Source organism: Urocampus carinirostris, chromosome 13 (assembly GCF_059441175.1).
Source record: "Urocampus carinirostris isolate Australia breed hairy pipefish chromosome 13, RoL_Ucar_1.0, whole genome shotgun sequence".
Taxonomy (NCBI): domain Eukaryota; kingdom Metazoa; phylum Chordata; class Actinopteri; order Syngnathiformes; family Syngnathidae; genus Urocampus; species Urocampus carinirostris.
The window spans coordinates 5,941,083-5,959,563 of NC_142361.1; the positions used below are offsets into that span (position 1 = coordinate 5,941,083).

At 39.3% G+C, this 18,481-nt stretch overlaps 1 protein-coding gene across 1 annotated transcript; it reads left to right on the forward strand.

Moving 5' to 3' along the window:
* Positions 1-532: 532 nt before the first annotated feature.
* lgalslb (lectin, galactoside-binding-like b) lies at positions 533-18,256 on the forward strand. Its single transcript, XM_088351094.1, has 5 exons — positions 533-598; positions 851-934; positions 4,504-4,592; positions 8,617-8,809; positions 12,023-18,256. Exons 1-5 carry the CDS (start codon positions 554-556, stop codon positions 12,164-12,166), a joined length of 555 nt encoding a protein of 184 aa, XP_088207220.1. The 5' UTR covers positions 533-553; the 3' UTR covers positions 12,167-18,256.
* Positions 18,257-18,481: the final 225 nt, after the last annotated feature.

The following is an 18,481-nucleotide window of genomic DNA, read 5'->3' on the forward strand; positions in this document are numbered from 1 at the left end:
TCTCTATATTTTCCTCCATCTATGTTTTTCTCTCTTTCACTTTTATCTTTTTCTCTCTATTTATTTCTCTCTATTTCTCTACGTCCATATTTGCTCTTTTTCATTCCTTCATTTTCCCTCTCTTTTTCTCTTTTTCTTTCCCCCTCTCTTATGGTCTCTCGCGATTTCTTGAAGGTGCTTGTGACTGGTCATTATAAGCTGCACCATCTCCGTGTTGTTTGTTTAATATGAACAAAGTTTCAATTAGGTAAAACTTCACTGTATATTGAAACAATAAAGGCTATTGTTATATAGTAGCATATGTTTTCATAATTATTTCATTCGGTGCATAATGTTTATCATTGGTGAGACCATTAAAACAATACTTTTTTTTTTATTCTGAAGAACCGTTTGAAAGCCAAAAGAGCCAAAAGAGTTTTGTTGAGTCGGGCCAAAAAAGCCGGTTCTCTTAAAAGTGTCGGAATTCCCATCACTCCTGCTTTGCTCCCCCTCCCTTCCCTTTCCTTTCCTCCTCTTCACCCTCCTCCTCCTCTTTAGGGACAGACAGCATCCTATGCGGCTCAAGATGGCGGTGCAGGCAGCAGAAAACGACGCGATTGTGAGTCCTCACGAAACCCGACGAGGCGGATTGCTTATCTAAATCGCTTTTACTGAGTGTTTGCACGCGTTCGATTTCCGCATCCGAGTTTCAGTTACCCGCAGCGATGCGTTTAAAAGTGCATGTGGGCTCGGTGGCTCACCTGGCCCACCGGTGCTAATAGAATTGACCCACCCGTGGGCGCTCCCTTGTTCTCCAAGACCGTTATCCTGCTCATTTCTTGCCTATTTCAGAAATGATTTGTTCTTGCAGATTGTGGAGGACGAACAGCTGAATGACTCCCTGGGGAACGTTGGCCTTATCTCACCTGATAAGGATGATCTCGCAAGACTGCTGGTAGGAATGAATGATGAATGTATATCAGTTCACACATCTTCCATAGCTTTGGGACCAATTCGGGTTTGAGTGGATGTAGAACAAGGGTTGCCAACCTTTTTGAAGCCGAGAGCTAATTATTTGTCACTGATTAGCCAGAAGGGCTACCAGTTTGATATGCATTTCTAAAGTGTTGTCATTGTCAAAAATGCTAACATGCACAATATAAAGCACAGTTGAAATGACTTCCTCTTACCCTGCGTGCAAACATGCAATAAAGAAGATGCAAAAATGAATAGCAAAGAAACAAAAATCAAGTTTACAAAAATAGAATATGTCTCAGACATACCTTTATATTAAAAATGTGCAAACACAAGCCGAAGTCTAAATAGTGCAGTTGTGCATCGATTTGGCAGAAAGTTGGGAGGGGGTAGGGCAGAGAGAGAGTTCAGAGTCCTGACAGCCTGATGGAAGAAGCTGTCCTTGAATCTGCTGGTTCTGTCTCGGCCCCTCCACAGTCTTTTCTCTGAAGGAAAGAGGTTGAAGAGGCTGTGGGATGGTTGGGGTTATTAATATGTTGTTATTATGTCATTATTACGTTGTTACCAGGTTGTAATTATTAGAGGTTAAAATAGGCTCAGTCAAAGGTTAAACCTCCTGCTAGTTGTTTTTGTCGTTGTTGGTTTTGTTTTTTGTTTTGTTCCCAGAAGCAGTCCGCAGGCTACCTAGGAGGCCACCTCTTGCCCATGTTAGAGAACCCAGATCTAGATTTTGAGTGGTATGAAGGGTACTCTTTGAATTATTTATATCAGTGTTTCTCAACCTTTTATTAGCCAAGGCACACTTTTATTTCAATGAAGAAATCTTGTTGAACGCCGTCCGTCGAGAATATTGAAGAATTTAATCCCTACACCAGTTTCATGTTGGTTTTAATATCTTAAATTATTCTGTTGACAGTTGACAGTTTTTTCTTATCATTTTTCTTATCACTTGTGGTCACCGTGGCTATGGAGGTGGGGGTGTTGGGTGGGGTGTATCCCTTAACCATTCTGGTAGTTGGGGCACCATTTCCCGTGGTGTGTCTTAGGCAAGTACAGGTTATTCATTTTGGTTAAGACCCTTGCTGTAGTTTGGTATTTAACCAGTTTTTCAGGTTATACTTTATTTTTATTTTTATTTATTTTTTGAGAAAAATAACAAAAACATACAAAGTGAGCAAACATTATCTGCCCGGGGAAAAACATTATAATCTAACTTAAAAACGTATGTTTTTTTGTATACATCAAAATAACAAAATAATAATATCAACATAACTGCTTGCTGTCAGGACCAGAACGGAAACAGGACCCAATTGCGTTACGTTTCTCACAAGTTTTATTAAAGGAAAGAGTAAGGACTGCGCCCACAATTTGGTGTTCACTAGAAGCGGGAAGCCGGTCGCTCTGAACGCAGAAGCCGATCTTCCGTGGCGAGTGATGGCGGTGTCGGGGACGTAAAAACAGGTCGATAGCCGGGACTGCAGAGCAAAAACGTGGTTGGGTCAGAAACCGGTTCGTAAATCGGGACGGGAGAGCAGACGTGGTCAAGATATACACGGGTCATAGCCGGAGGCAGACGGGAGCAAAGACGGGACAGGTGGGAGTCAAGGTCGAAAAGGTTTGCATATTAATCACAGAGGTTCGCAGACGGATTGACAACAAGTTACAGACATGAGTGGTTTTAAATAAGGCCAGGGAGCCAATCAGAGTTCGAGGCAGTTGGCCCCCAAAGGAGCGGGCACAGGTGATTCACATCAGTAATCATGACACTTGCAAGATAATTTTAAAATTCCATTTATGTTGACATTTTTGAAGTGCAATTTTAAAAAATTTCCTCAAACAAAACATATTTTTAGCATATATTCCTGTATAACTGCATGAGCAGATGATTAGTATTCAAAATAATAGTAATAGGCTGCCCCCTTCTGATATGGATGAATGTTACAGTTGCCTTTAAAAATTAATTCCCAGCGCCAGTTTTCTGTTTTTTTATTTTCTATTTTTTCATCTTAAATTATCATGTTGCCTAACTTGTCAGTACAACCCTTTTCTTATCATTTGTGGTTACTGTGGTTAGTTATTCTCCTATCTGGAATCTGAATATGTTTTTAACCTGTTTTTCAAGTTTGACTATATAGTATTTTGTCGTGTTGTTTTAGAAAACATAAACGCTTAAAATAAAAAATAAAAATAAGTCAGTCAGTGGAGCAAACATTCTTTTCATTTTTTTAAAATAAGAAAATAATACTTACAATCAGAATAAACAACTCCATCAAACAAAACAAGCAATTTGATATAATTCCATGTACTAACACATGAGACGATACTTAGTGTCTCATCTCATCTCATCTCATTAGCTGCACCGCTTATCCTCAGTAGGGTCACGGGGGTGCTGGAGCCCATCCCAGCAATCATCGGGCAGTGGGCAGGGGACACCCTGAACTGGTTGCCAGCCAATCGCAGGGCACACAGGGACAGACAACTCGCTCGCTCATTCACATTTAGGGACAATTTGGACCGGCCAATCCACCTGAAATGCATGTCTTTGGAATGTGGGAGGAAACCCACGCAAGCACGGGGAGAACATACAAACTCCGCACAGGAAGTCTGGTAGCTGGATTTGAACCCACACAGGAGGTTCCCAAGACATTGGAACTGTGCCGCACACGCGCTAACCACTGCGCTACCGTGCTGCCACTTACTTAGTGTATAAAAATAAAAAATAATAATCTGCTGCCACCTACTAATATGGGTGAATATTACAGTTACTCGGTATGTCACTGTAAGAAACACACTGAACAATGGCATACTTTTTTTGCAAAGATAAATTTCACAATTTTCTCCGATACACGAGACAAGGTCTCATGGCATGCTCATGTGCCCTGACACATTGGTAGAAAAACACTGATTTACATATTAAAGTCTAAATAAAGGTCACACTATCAATCATGCACTCTCAGTGCTGAATACAGTGCAATGACATGATTGATTTTTTTCAAGACCAAAAATAAAATAAAAAAATCATATATAAGAGGCATACGCCCTCACCCAGTCACGTGCTAATGTCTGAACAGATAAAAGCAAACATAGTTGTACTCACAAACAAAAATGTGGATTGTTTTATTCATTAATTAAATATTAAATGCATGGAAAGAGGGAAAAAAGTTAACCTGAAAATAAAAACTGTTTATATTAAAATGACATTTTATATTCCTTTAAGGCACAGTGTGTATATTTAGTGCTTCCTAGTGGTAAAAAAAACTTAAATCATTAAAAAAATACTGTTTTTAATAATCAAAAATACTTGAACTGTCATTTATTTTGGACATTTTTTAATAATACTCATAGGTTGAAACATTTGCATTAATTTGACATAATATTGGGCTCATCTAGAGAAAGCAGAGACTATTATCCGCCACCTTTTTGTTCTTCCCTGTCCTTTTTAGCACTCGTTTTCGGTTGCACTACACAATACAGTGGCATCTAATGGTTGAATATTCCACACTGTCCCTTTAAACAAAGCCTAAAGCTGCGTGGCCTCTTTATGTGCAGACTGTGCCCTTCAGCGGACGTATCCGGGGTGGCATGAGGCCAGGCAAGAAGATAATTGTGATGGGCATTGTAGATCTGGAGCCCGACAGGTAAATCATTGTCTTATTTTTAATGTGCAAAAAAAACACAGAAAGTATGCAAAATCAGATAACAACATTGCATTGAATGTTAGAGTTATGGACTTTGCATTTAGTGCGCCTCATTTTCTTTCATGAGTGCACATTCATGATGGCAAGGAAACAGAAGAGCGATGGAAATTATGAAAAAGTCAGCCTCTAAAGCCACAGTGTGCAAGTCCATTTTGGTGGCGATAGAATGCATCTTCTTCTGTCTTTTGGTGCTTCTATCGGTCCAGAGCGTTTTGTTGACATGATGGCTTTTAGAGAGATTTGAAATTTAAAAATATTTGTGCAAGTAGGTTCCTCGAACTGTTTTACATTCGTGTACAACTCAGACCGTTACGTCATTGACACAAATATAGACACAGGCAGAAAAAAGAGTGGGGCTATTGTTTAGCATGTCAGGTGAATTGGCCGGTCCAAATTGTCCCTAGGTATGCATGAGCGAGTGAGTTGTCTGTCTCTGTGTGCCCTGCGACAGGCTGGCAACCAGTTCAGGGTGTCCCCTGCCCACTGCCCGAAGATAGCTGGGATGGGCTCCAGCACACCCGCAGCACTACTGAAGATAACCTGTGCATACAATGTATGGATATACTGTATTACATTGTGTGCAGATAATTCGTATATTGAGCCTTTGCACACACGCGACATAACCACGTGACGACGCCATGACAGATGGCAGTAAACCGTAGTAAACAGTACTCCTGTGAGTGTGCCCTGTAAACGGTAGACAACAACAACAAAAAGAGCTATACTATTCAACATGATTTGCAATGACTAGTTACATGAATATTGTACAGCTGTCAGATGAGGTGACTCACCGTGTTGGAAAGCACAATGATCGCTATTTAGAGAAACAGAGGATAGCATTAGCAGGCTAGCTACCGACGTATACAGTCTTCGTCCTGACTTATTTATAGATCAAACAAAATTGTCTAGTCTGCCCAACTTCAGTACACACGATCTATCCCACTAAATTGTAAATGGAGTATCCCCATACACCGGTGCTGATCTAAAGTCTCATAATAGTCTGGATGCTCACCAGTTACTTATCGGCGATGTCCGGAAAAATGCACTGCCGGCGTGAAATGTCTCCCCTCGCCCACACGCTATTTAAATGACTTTGTATCCAAATTTTTGTGGAATGTAATAGAACAGTAAAGCACGGTGCATTTGTACCTTGTAAAGAAATCACTTATGAGCGTGTTGAAAATATTTACTTTGGCGAAATGATGCTTTATTCTCTGAACATTTGTCTCCCGTTTTATCTGTTGATAATTTGACAGTTCATTTCGGCGTAATAAGATTCATGGAAGAGCACACAACAGTTTTCAAGAGATGTGATATTCTGAAGATCGCTGGTTAACCGCAATAAAAGCAGCTCATTTAAGTAGTAAGAAATTGCAACGGTAAGACACTAATGTTAGCTAGTTAGCACTAGCTAACTTATTGGTAGCTAAATTGATGTGACTTGTATTACTTGACATAAAATTGCTTAGGAATACATCAAACGTAGCTTGTATAAATGCTGGCTGCAAATCCTGGAATACTTTGAGGGCTGTCACCAGTTCCTCTATTTGAATAATCATCAATGTCTTCTGTCTTCATCAAAAGGGATATGACCAATTTCAAAATCGGGCTTATAACTTTGCCTGTTAGCACAGCAATAAATAACCATCGTAAGAAGTCGTGCTTATATTCTTCCTTCGATGTATTGTCATTTGTTTGAACTCAAATGCGCCTTTCAAGTACTGTCCACTGGGGTGGCCCTTGCCGTCTGTCATGGTTCTCATTCTGTCAGGGAAGGCAACATGACGTTAATAAAAAGAAAAAGAAAAAAGGAATTTGTTGCCTACTTCTGATGTCGATGAATGTTAACGTCACTCTGCTGAAGCCCTGAAGAACGCATTACCGACAATAGAGTGAATAATTCACTTTAAAATAAGATTCTGTGCAATAGTGACCTAACTGTTTACAGACTTCTTATCCAATAATGGTCTTAACATGCAGTTACGCCACTATCGTTTAAAAATTTGTTGAGATCGTCTTCCTACATCCCTTGCATAAAACAACGGATCAAAGAAAAAGTGAATAGTGCCATTTCTGCACAAGGTTAACAAATGGAATGCTTATTTTCCAAATATAACATTGGTCATTTTCCTGCGGCACACTAGACAATGTCTTACAACACTAGTGCAGGGGTGTCAAACAGGCAGCCCGTGGGCCGAATCAGGCCCGCTAAGGGATTGAATCCGGCCCGCGAGACAATGCTGAGGGAAGCACAAGAGAAAAACGAGCTGCATGTTGAAATATGTCCACTTGATGTTGCCAAAGCCAGCTGCCTATCACAAACACTGTACTTGTATTTACCTCTCTCTCTCTTTCTCTTTCTCTCTCTTTCTCCGTTTTCTCTCACTTTCCGTATCACTCTCTCTGTCTCTCTTTTTCTCTTTCTTTGTTATTTTTTGTCTTTCTTGTGTATTGTCACCTTATTTTGCTCTCTCTTCCTTTTTCCTTTTCTCTCACTCTTCTCTCTCTTTCACTCTCTTGCTTTCCTCTTCTCTCTTTCTCTCCCTATATTTTCTCTCCTTCTTGGTTTCTATTTCTCTGTGGATTTCTTTCTTTCTCTTTACCTCCCCCTCTCTCACTAGTTCTCTTTTTATCTCTTTTGTTTGTCACATTCTCTCTTTCTCTCTCTCTCTTTCTCCCTTTCTCTCTTTGTTTGTGTCACCCTCTCTCTTTTTCATTCTCTGTAATCTACTAGTCCGGCCCCCGACAGAATGTTTGTTCCATCGTGTGGCCCCCGGGTTAAAATGAGTTTGACACCCCTGCACTAGTGTGTTCCGGCACTCTGGTTAAAAAAAGACTGTTGTAGAAGCCAGCCAGACTTGCAGAGCCACACCCATCTATGCGCCCCTAACTACCCCACCTTCCCAATTTTATGAATAAATGATGCTGTGGGCAACACATGAAGGTCAACTATTACTTCTTCAAGTACGCAAAGAGAGTCAGGGCGTTTTCCATTTAACACACACGGACGAGAGGAGGGATGTAAGAGGGGCGTTCACTTGTCTGTGTCATATGACCCTATACATGGAAAGTTCAACCTCAAATGTAGCTGCCCAGCCCTCCTCTTGGTGACGTCATTGTTCATTGCCACTAGCTACATCCACCACTGTGATGACGTATAGAACAGAATAGAATAGAATAGTCTTTGTTGATATCAATGTAGTGAAACATTAGATTACACATGGCACTCCAGGGTAGTAATACAGACTATAGAGTAAAAAAATTATAACGGACTGTCAAAATAAATAGACCAAAACACTTACAACGTAGGGTTTAAACACTGGCCCAAGTTCTGATTGTAGTGCAATGAAAGAATAGTGTATTGTAACAATAGTGCAAGGAAAAGTAGTGCAATAACATCAGCTGCTACAAAAATTCCAATATAAATTTCAAGATATATATTTTCACAATTTTGCACACTGTTTAGGGAGGTGATGGCCCTGGGGAAGAAACTTTCTCTGCAACAGGTCAAAGAGGTGGTGGCCAGGGTGAGGAGTGTCTCTCATAATGTTGACAGCTCTGTTGTTGTGTCACAAACTGGTAACGTCCTCAAAACTGGGCAGAGAGAAGCCTATGATCCTCTGAACTGTGTTATGTGACTCTATGATCAACACAGCCTTCTGCCCCTATGATAAAATTTGCTCTGTGTTGTCTACTGCAGAACACAATGCACGATGAAAATCTGCAAACTATCGAAAACATGAAAAGTAAACCGTGATGCAGCGAGTGATTACTGTATCTGTGTCACGTCTTGAAAACTCCTTAGTGTTAGTCTTCTGCATGTGTGCACACCAAGCTGCAGGGTGCCATCCAAGTGAGCAATGAGGATTATGATTCATTCCACCCATCATCCCAGATTAGCCTTCACGCCGGAACATCTGGCAACCTCTGCATTAGCACGTTTCCTGTACTTCTTCTCTTCCAGCTTTGATGTCAGCCTGACCTGTGGCCGGGATAAGGACAAAGACAAGGAAGAGGCAATGCACGATGTGGCCCTAAAACTCACCGCTCGCTTCTCGGATCGACAGTTTCTGCGCAGCGCCCGTGTGGCCGGCAAATGGACCGAGGAAGAGGCCTCCACCGCGTACTTTCCCTTCATCCCAGATCAGCCTTTTCGGGTAAAAACATTTTACATGATCAATATATGCACCCCTGGTAGATGACTCGAAAGGGGAAAAGTGATCGATAATACTGTATTTGTAATATTGCTGTTTGAGGTAGGATCTTGGGCCCTGGTCCAAAATTTAAATCATTAGGTTGGGGCCGGTCGGGCTGGGCTTCTCTCTCACAGCTCGCTGATTTTTTTTACAAAATCTCCGCATCATGTTTCCTTTTCTTCGTGAAGGACACGGGCAGCGTGCGTTCTGTGCCGGCTGATTTGTTCTGTCCGTGTTCGGCAGCATTGCCCGATACAAAGCGGAGGCGGGAATAGGGGGTGGCAGGAGTTGTTGTCGGAGACAGCCAAAATCACCCTTCCTTTTTGGGTTTACTTGGGGCTCAGTCCCTCAAATCAAGTGAATCGGTCAAACGTGAGCTGGTTCGGGCTTTCATACCTGCGGGCCAGGTTGGGGCGGGCTAGCTTTTTTAGGACCAATCTTACCTCTAATTTCTGTACATCAGGGGTCAGAAACCCATTGGTTGCGAGCCATATTTGACTGTTTTCATGAGTACATATTGCAGAAAGATAAAATGGAACCTGTGCAATTATTGAAATTATTGTTACGTGCAGCCCCGATTGTCGCACATGCAAATCCGAGAGTGTACTTTTCTGGACGGTTCGGTCCAGTATCTATACGACACAATTTTAAGTAGTTTTCAGTCAAGGTGTCACCCCAACGGACACTGTTGTGGCTGTAATTCGCTAAAAAATCCTTTATATGGAAGTTCATGAAACAATCTATTTTCATTGTTGAGACACTTTATGATGAAAAGCCACGGAATAAACTTTCACCCCAATAAACCTTTTATGCAAAAACTCTAGCAAAGCTCCTAGAGCAATTTGATTGGGTGAGCGGTAGCAATGAGCAGAGCTTTACAGAGGGCGCACGCACTCTTTATCCTCACCCAGCCTTGTCTGCACTGAAGATAAACACGTTGGTATCCTTTTTTGCAGTATATTGTGACATTTATACAAAAGAACTTTACTTCCTTGCCTTGTTTTGAAACCATTATTTTGGACAAAATTGGCAGTCAAAATGAGCCTCAACACTCCTCAGTAACTGGTGGAGGGAGTCACATTTTAAGTGGTATATTTACATTGATTTGGGGCACTGGCATTATTATCATTTCATAGATTTTATTAAAGCATGATACATCACATCAAATATACTGAAGAATTCATCTCTTCCTGGAGAGCAAATTTTATGGTTTTATTGGATTTTGTCTTAACATATATGGCGTAGCTCTCTTAAGGAAAAAACTAAAGATAGTTTTACTTTAATGGCTCTATGGGTCAAAAAAGTTCCCGAGCCCTGCTGTACATTGTTGTAAAAAAATTAACAAAGCATTAATTCCTAAACACAAACAATCTTTCAAAAAAATCTGACATATACACCAGTTAGCTGTGCAATAATGCTAGCCTATTGCTGGCACTGTGCAGCTAGCAAGCAAACAGGAAATTCCACATCTATGTTGATACACACAAATGTTACTGCATGAGGACCACTGACAATAACATGTGTGATGAATTTTATGCCACGTGACCTCATCTCCTCACATTTCTGCTCTAGTAATTCTTAATGTGGTGACACGCATATGCGTCATTCTGCTAGAATGCACAAAACAGTTTGGGGCTTTAGTTTAAAAAAGGATATCAAAAATGAGGCCAAAATATTTGAAATAGCTATCTAGTGGATTGAACCTCATGTTAACACTAGGTCACTGCTTATGTAAGAGTAAGCAGCTGACAAAATGATGTGCCAGAAACTGCAGGATGCAGATTAAGACTGTTAGATATGTTTTGTCATTGATGCTTGGACAAAGTGACACATTTTGTTTACCGACTTGTGTAAATTGCATATCAAACTGGTAACCACTTGCACTAATCAGTAACAAAAAAGTATCTCTTTCTGTGTTTCTCATAGTATTGAGAGCCTTTCTTGTTTAAATCTACAGTGTTTACTTAATCTAAACGTTCATGTTGTTTATACAAAACAATTTTAAAGTCATGCAAAATATAATCCATTAAAAACATATGATATAAAAAAATATCAAGTAAAAATATTTACTTTGTGGCGCAACAGAAAATAAAGTATCCATACACTAATAAACCTCTAGATTTTTAACACATAAACTTAAAGTGAAATATAAGATTCAACTGCCACTGTTGGACTGTGAGGGCCGCCGCTTCCAGAACAAGTGGGAATTTGAGTATTTTTATAAAATAATAATTTGGCAAGAGACTGTGGATATTTTCCAAGAATATAATATCAAGAGCCGGCGACCCTACTGAGGATAAGTGGTGCAGATAATGAATGGATGGATATAATATCAAGAGGCACTACCAGATGAAACATGCTAACTACAACAATCTAACTGGAAACGAGCGCTTTGAAAAGGTGAAATAACTGGAAGATGTTTTAGTGGCACAACAGCTCTTTTTCAGAGACCGTGCGAGTCAAATGAAAATGCTATAAAGGCGAGCTACGAGGTTGCGACGCCACGGAGGGTGAATTTACTCCTGACTGTTTAAAAATGCCAGGCTGAATAGTCGGCCCTCACACATTTTCATCTTACCAAATCTGGCCTGCTTTTTGAAAGGTTTGGACACCCCTGCACTAGCGCCTTTCATAGAGAGAGACAGATAGGAGACAAAGAGAAAGCGTCTCAAAGGGACACAACTCTCGTCATTCACTTCAAAGAGTCGCTGCATAGAGCCGTTTCGTTCGCAGATAATTCATACAATGAGAAATCTGAAAGTTATTTTGATTAAATTCACATTTCTTTTTATTTTAAAAGATTATTCTAATTTTTAATAATACAAGTATATGAGACTCTGGCGGACCGTCAGGGTTTAATTGGTCCCACCAGAGTCTCATAAACATTTATTATTCTATAATCTTCTAGTGATCCTATGGAATGGGAAACACTGCTTTTAGCTTGAAAAAGGTTGATGATCCCTAGTATAGAAAAATAAATGAACGTGAAAATTAATCTGCTAGTCATTACTTGTTGTGGATATGTGAAAATCCACCAAATTTTACTCGTGGGTAAAACGTGGTTCCCTTCCAGCTGGGTGGTGTCGAGATTTTCCACAATTTCAGTTTCCGATGTCTTGTGTTCTTGCACTGTTATGGTTACCAAAGTTGACTGTTGTATTTGTCCGCTTCCAGGTGGAGATTCACTGCGAGCACCAGAGGTTCCGGATATTCGTGGACGGACATCAACTCTTTGACTTTTACCACAAAGTAAAATCATTGGCCTCCATTGACACAGTGCGAATAGACGGAGACCTACAGATCACCAAGCTGGGCTAGCCGCACTCACGTTTAGCACACACAACTTGACAGGGTGAGTGTGTGTGTGCATAAAGGACTTGGCACGTACTGTAACCGCACACAAACACGCACACAAAAATACGTGCACCATCATTTTCATGTTAAAAGAGGCGCTTTTGCTTCTTAATTGTCATTTTGAAATCATTTCTCTCTTTAAGAAAGGTCCCATTTATTATTTTTTTAGTCAAGTTGTTACACATTTTGATGTACACTCTATCAAAATGAACGGATAAAAGGATTTTGTTTTTAGGGACAATATTTTTAAAGGGAACACTCAAACACATACTCATTCAATTTCCATGTTTTATGGAAGTCTTACGGAAGTTTCAGTTACTTAGGTTCAATATTATTATTTCTAAATATTTTATACATTTCCAATCACTGTTTTTCAAACTAAAATGCTATTTTAGGTTTTAATTCAAAGGATTGAAATATAAGTGTCTTTTGTTTTTTTAGGGACAGTGTGTATTTTTTAACAAAAAAAATCAATTAAAAACAATATTGATTTAAATATAATCAAAATGAATGAACCGTGACATAAACATGCCTTTTTTAAAACATTCGTAGGTCGGGAAGTTTAATTTTCCATAACATCAGCCTCACCTGAAGGAAGCTGAAATATTTGTCTGCTGTCTTGCTGCTACAGGTACTCGAAAACCTCAAAAAGGCTGGCCCAAAAAATTGGAGTAAAATGGTGCCTTTTGGTCACTTTGAGTCTCTGTAGTTTGTGATCATCGTTGTGCTTTTTAGCACTCGTTTTTGGTTGCAGTACACCATAAAGCCACATCCTGTGGTTAAGTAATACATTGTCCCTTTAAGGACAACATAGGGTTTCTCTATTTTAATTAGATATTATTTATATATAAGGTTTTGTTTTAGTTTTACTCGAATGGAGAAGAGGTGATTTGCACTCTGCACCCGATTCTATGTGTCCGACAACGACGCACACTGCCGCCGCCAAGCGCAGTTTGCTCGGGAAGCCGCCAAAGCTGATTGCGAGACATGTAAATCCTGTCTTTTTTCAAAGTTAAACAACACTGTATATACAGAGACAAATAAGAACAATTACATTTTAATAAGGCAGCAAGAGAGAGGCCCTTCCTGACCCAACACAATGATTGACATTTTTGGCTTGAACCGACCCAATTTTCGGGTCGAGCTCAGACTTAGGATCTTTGGCCGAGGCTGAAAGTGATGAACAAAACCTTTTCCCGCTTGTGATAGGCTTGCTTGCCTCTGGGTTGTCAGACCATTTTTAACAATGTTGAGCTTTTGTCGAAAAGTCCATCTTGAAAATCGCTTGGACATTAAATCTGCGACCAAATCCATTTTTTCCCCTCTTTCAGCCATTTTGGGTTGACAAAAAAACGAATTAAATTAACATAATAATATTTTCTTTGTGCAGCTCGTTGTTTTCAAGTTGATAAAATGGCTTTGGGGGATTACCCCCCCTAGCCAATCATAGTTTAACGGATTGTTCACGGTTACTTGCGCCTTTCAGGACCAGAAGCCCAATTTCTGCCAACTTGGAATCTGATTGGCTAAACCAATAGCTTTCTCTAAGGCTGATGCTACGGTACATGACCTTTTGGACTTTTTGTGAAGCTTACGGATACATTTCTGAGCCCAGCAACAACTAATGGCTGAATTGTGGTTAAATGCTATAAAAGCACACATCTGCAAGCAGAATTATTTAAACTTTATTGATGGACAAAATATTATTCACATAATATAATTAAGATATATTTTAGGCCAGCAGAGAAGGCTTTGCAGGCCCTGATGACCGACCACTGCTGTAAAGTCTGTTGGAAGATGAGTTGAGTAATTCAGCCAAGCAGTCTTTTCCTGGAAACCCTCTGGTTTTTTTTTCCCCTCTTTGGTTGCCATGGCAACACATGACCCAAATAATCTAAATTGATGAGGATTTCTTGTGGGAGGAAGAAAACAAGGTAAAATTTGGACCGGTGGCAGTTTGAATTAAAATTTGCATTCCCACCCCCATCTTGTCACATATGTTCCTCATTAATTTAAAAGGCAAAAAACATATCACCTGAGGGTGTTGCTAAAAACAGTTTAATTTGTAAAGTAGTAATTTGTTGTTGGTATGAGGTGAAGGTTTTGTTTTGTTTTAGCTTGTAGCAGAATCACAATAGGGTGATGTTTTGACTGTCAGCGGTCTTAAAAAATTGAGTTTTAAGTCATTTGGGTCATTATTGCACAAAAAGGCATTCACAGCCATTTTGGGGTCATATTCAATGTTAGAGCCATGTCAAATTGGGTTTATTGCAAGGGTCTCAAACTGAATTTACCCAGGGGACGCCAGGGCTAGTGTCTACAGGTGAAGTTGGGCCAATTCAGGTTTTCAACATAAAAAGTTTAGATAAAAACATTCCACTGTTTTCAAATATATATTTTTAAGTTCCTTACACAAAATAAAAACAAAAGAAAATCAGAAAAATATTAAGATATAATATGAAAATAAATCAGACATGAGAATGCAAGGAACAAAGTAACACCCAAACAAGTGGGCACTAAACTACTGTCGTAACAAGACACCAGAAACAAAAACAAACCTGCTGTGGTGGTAGAAAATGCAATAACCCAGGTAACAAACAAAACAGGTGGGCATAAACAAATAACTAAATATTCAAACCAGAAACAGGAAACAAGGAAGAAATCCCTAGTCACAGTCACAGTGGAAAAGCAAATGCGATGACCCAACACGAGTGCTGTCCAAACAGTCATTATAAAGGGTCAGTTCGAAACCTGGTTAACGCCTTCTGGGGGAAGGTGGCGTGCCTGATCCTTTCATTTTTACTTGTGATTTTTAGCACTCATTTTCAATAATCTATTAGGATACTAAAACGGTCTAGTGGTCATATAATACACGCTGTCCCTTTTAACTTTTTTATTAAGGTGGAGGCCTCAAACTATTATCCAGATGGACGCAAATAGCCCCCAGGCTGCGAGTTCGACCAAAGTTTATTGTACGCAATTTGGGAACACAGAAGAAAAAAAGTGAAAGACCATTGCCAAAGCGTTCAATTGAAAATGTTGTTTGTTTTGATTTTATACAAAATTAACACATCTTACAAACATTTACACAGCGAGATATACAAGAATGTACCCCAAATTGGACTTTTATTTTTCCCCTTTTCTAACTTCCTTTCCTCTCCCTTGTCTAGTTGCAGCTTTTCTTTTCCTTTTTTTTTTTAGGCAAACAGGAAACTCATGTCCAGCCTATTGCATCATTACTGCAGCAGCAGAACAAAACGTGCTCAGTGTGTGTCAACTGCGGTCAGTGTTCTACAGTTTTGCAGGCGTACAGTACATGACTGCAACGACACTTTTTGGGTTTTTCCATTTTCACATGCACTCCTCCCTTATATAGGGACTAAATGCCTGTAGAAATGATTAGGTAGTATTTGTTGTGAAATTTGAGGAGAAAAAAAATGTAATCAGGATTGTTTGCCTGAGTTGATTTGGTACGGATATGCTTTTAAGAATGTTTGTTTGTAAATTTGGACCTGATTAAATCATTAAATTGATAATTAAAGAGAAAAAGAGTGTCCCTATCCTGTAGAGGTGAAATTGTCTTAACCTTGCTAACCACAGAGTCATTTGTTTACATTTTTCTGGTTTTCCATGTCTGCAACTTTAAATGTCGTCTTTACACGTTTTTTTAACTCTGAAGGTCAGGCTGAATATAAAAAAACGGTACATTTTTTTGAGTAAACATTTCTAGGTAAATTTGTGCCTTGAGATAAGTTAGTGCATTTGAAATTAAATGTAGTGTTCAATAATTTATTTGAACAAATAATCGATTGACAAATTAGATGAAAGAAGCGAGTTTAATCTTTTAAACTAGTCTTGCCTTTTAGGAGCACGTCAGGCATTTTTTTTAATGATTTTTAGTTAATCTAAAGGTTGGCAACATAACATTTCAAAGTGAATTCCATTTAACCATTTTTGAAAGTTCAGCATACTTTAATCAAGACACACACAGTCTCTGATAAAAGGATTTTTTTTTTACTAATCATTCAAATAATGTACTTGAATAGAACAGAACCCCAAAATGATAAGAAAAGGCCAAAAATAAAGGTTGGGATTTTGGCTGTCCCCATAGAAAAACAGTTTGGTTGGATTAATTTGTATTGTGGGTAAAACTTTAGGGCTTGGAGTTATCGTAATTTGATCTAATTCCCCTTTAATTCCACCGACCGATACCTGGAACTATTGTGGTGAACTTTAGTTTCAGTGCGTTGATTCGGTGATGGTCGAGGACAGTTCAGAGGTGGGAGTCTGCAGTGTGGAATCCTCAAACCTGGAGTCCCGATTGGGAGCAGAATCACTGGATGCAGTGTGTTGAAGCCATGGTTGGCAGCTGGCAGGTCCTTTCTTTGTCCCGAGGGCCTCTTTTTGCCAGCATAGGTTAGCGTCGGTACGCTAACTTTTGACCCAACATGGAAGGAGCATGCAGGTTAAACTTTTGAGGTTGTTGGCAGAATTCGATTTCCTTGGTTGATGGCTCAAACTGAAAATTCTTGCTCGCTGGCTGGACATGACTTGCGGGACCACTTGCTCATTCTGAACTGAGTTTGCGGGGTGTGGAGCAGTCACGTTCACACTTCTTTTACCGGCTTCCAGGGGTTTTGGCCGAGGTCACCACTCAAAGTCCTTTGTTTCACCGACGAAAGATAGAATCAGACCAACCCCCAAACCCCATTGCCACCAGACATTTAAACATTGAATTAAAGTTATTGTAGGATTCAATGTACATGATCTGACATCATGTCATCATTTTTTGTACATTCCAAAAAGGTAATATATCAACAACATGTGTTTTTTTTTATGTGTGATCACAGATTTGTTGGTCGCTCTGGAGTCCAGCTGGGGCAGGGGGGGCAGCAGGAGTAGTTCATGTCTGTGTGCCCCTCTACCCAGCCTTGAAAAGTGAAATGCTGTCCCAAAGTTGATTACCTTACAACACAGTAATGACTTAAGTACATGCAACTTTAATTTTTTTTTTTTGGAAACAATTCATTGGACATTTTTGCTCCTAGTGGAATATGCGCCAAACACTAATGCGACCAAAAAGGCATAAAAGGGAGACAGGAGACCCTGCATCTCAACAGCAATTGTCGTGCTCATTGGCAAGTGTTAAATAGTTCACAGTTTAGATTATGATATCAACTGCCCACATGTTTTGCTTCAGTGTTTGTCAAAATATTTGCGATATTTAAGGTTGTAAATCAGCAACAATGATGATATTTCTTAGCCACTTGGTGGTAGTATTTTTGACTGATAGCATTTATATCCCTAAAGAAGTGTGGTTGTGATGATCTTAAGGATGGCTCACTCTTATCTCAATGCATTGTTATAGTCCTTTAAATACAATGAAGATGTGACTGTTTTCCTCCTGATTGTAAAAAAAAAATAATAATCCTATACATATCACACTTCTTTGTCTGTAAAATTGATCTTGCGTTTTTCCGCGGATATTCTTGACTCTTGTGTGTAATATAGGACATTAGATGTACATATTTATAAAACAAGTCTTTTTTTGGAATGACTAAAGAGTTGAGGAACAAGCAGCGAGAATCGTCTTTGGTACACATGACTATAATTGAGGCGTAGAGATCTGTAATTGTACATTTGGTAACATCCTTAAATGAGTCACGAATTCCACAAGTGAGTGTTGTATTGTTTTTATTTATTTCAGAGTAACCAGCAGTATGTGAATGTGTGTGCGATGAACCCAGTTAAGTGTTGAAATAACAATGAAAGTGTACTGGTGTATAAAAAGTTAAAGCAGTTTTTTGTTTTGTTTTTTGTCTGTGTTTTTTAAACCACCAAATCAACTGAACTATCATTTTTCACTGCAGCGTTTTCTGCGGTGTGGTTTCGCCCAAAATAACCTAAAACTACTCTGCTGCTGTTTTTTTAGACTTATCCAAGCTTCTGCAAATGTTTAAATGTTTTCTCTCCTTTTGCTGCTTTTGTAAAAAAACGGGAAAAAAAATGTTTCAAACACAAATCAAATAAACTTCTCACCTTCTAGATACATGGTACATGTCTATTGTTTTACTTGAGTTTGGGATACATTAAGATAAAACAACTGTGTAGGGTTTATTTTTTTGAACTTATATCGAAGCTACTGTTTCCTAATACAGCAATCCTTGTTTATAGGTTACAAAGTAACATACCAAAAGAAAATGTGGTGTGCAATATAAGTTAAGTAAAAATCTCAATTTTTGGAACCCACCCTGTACAAATACCTCTGATTCTAAATCC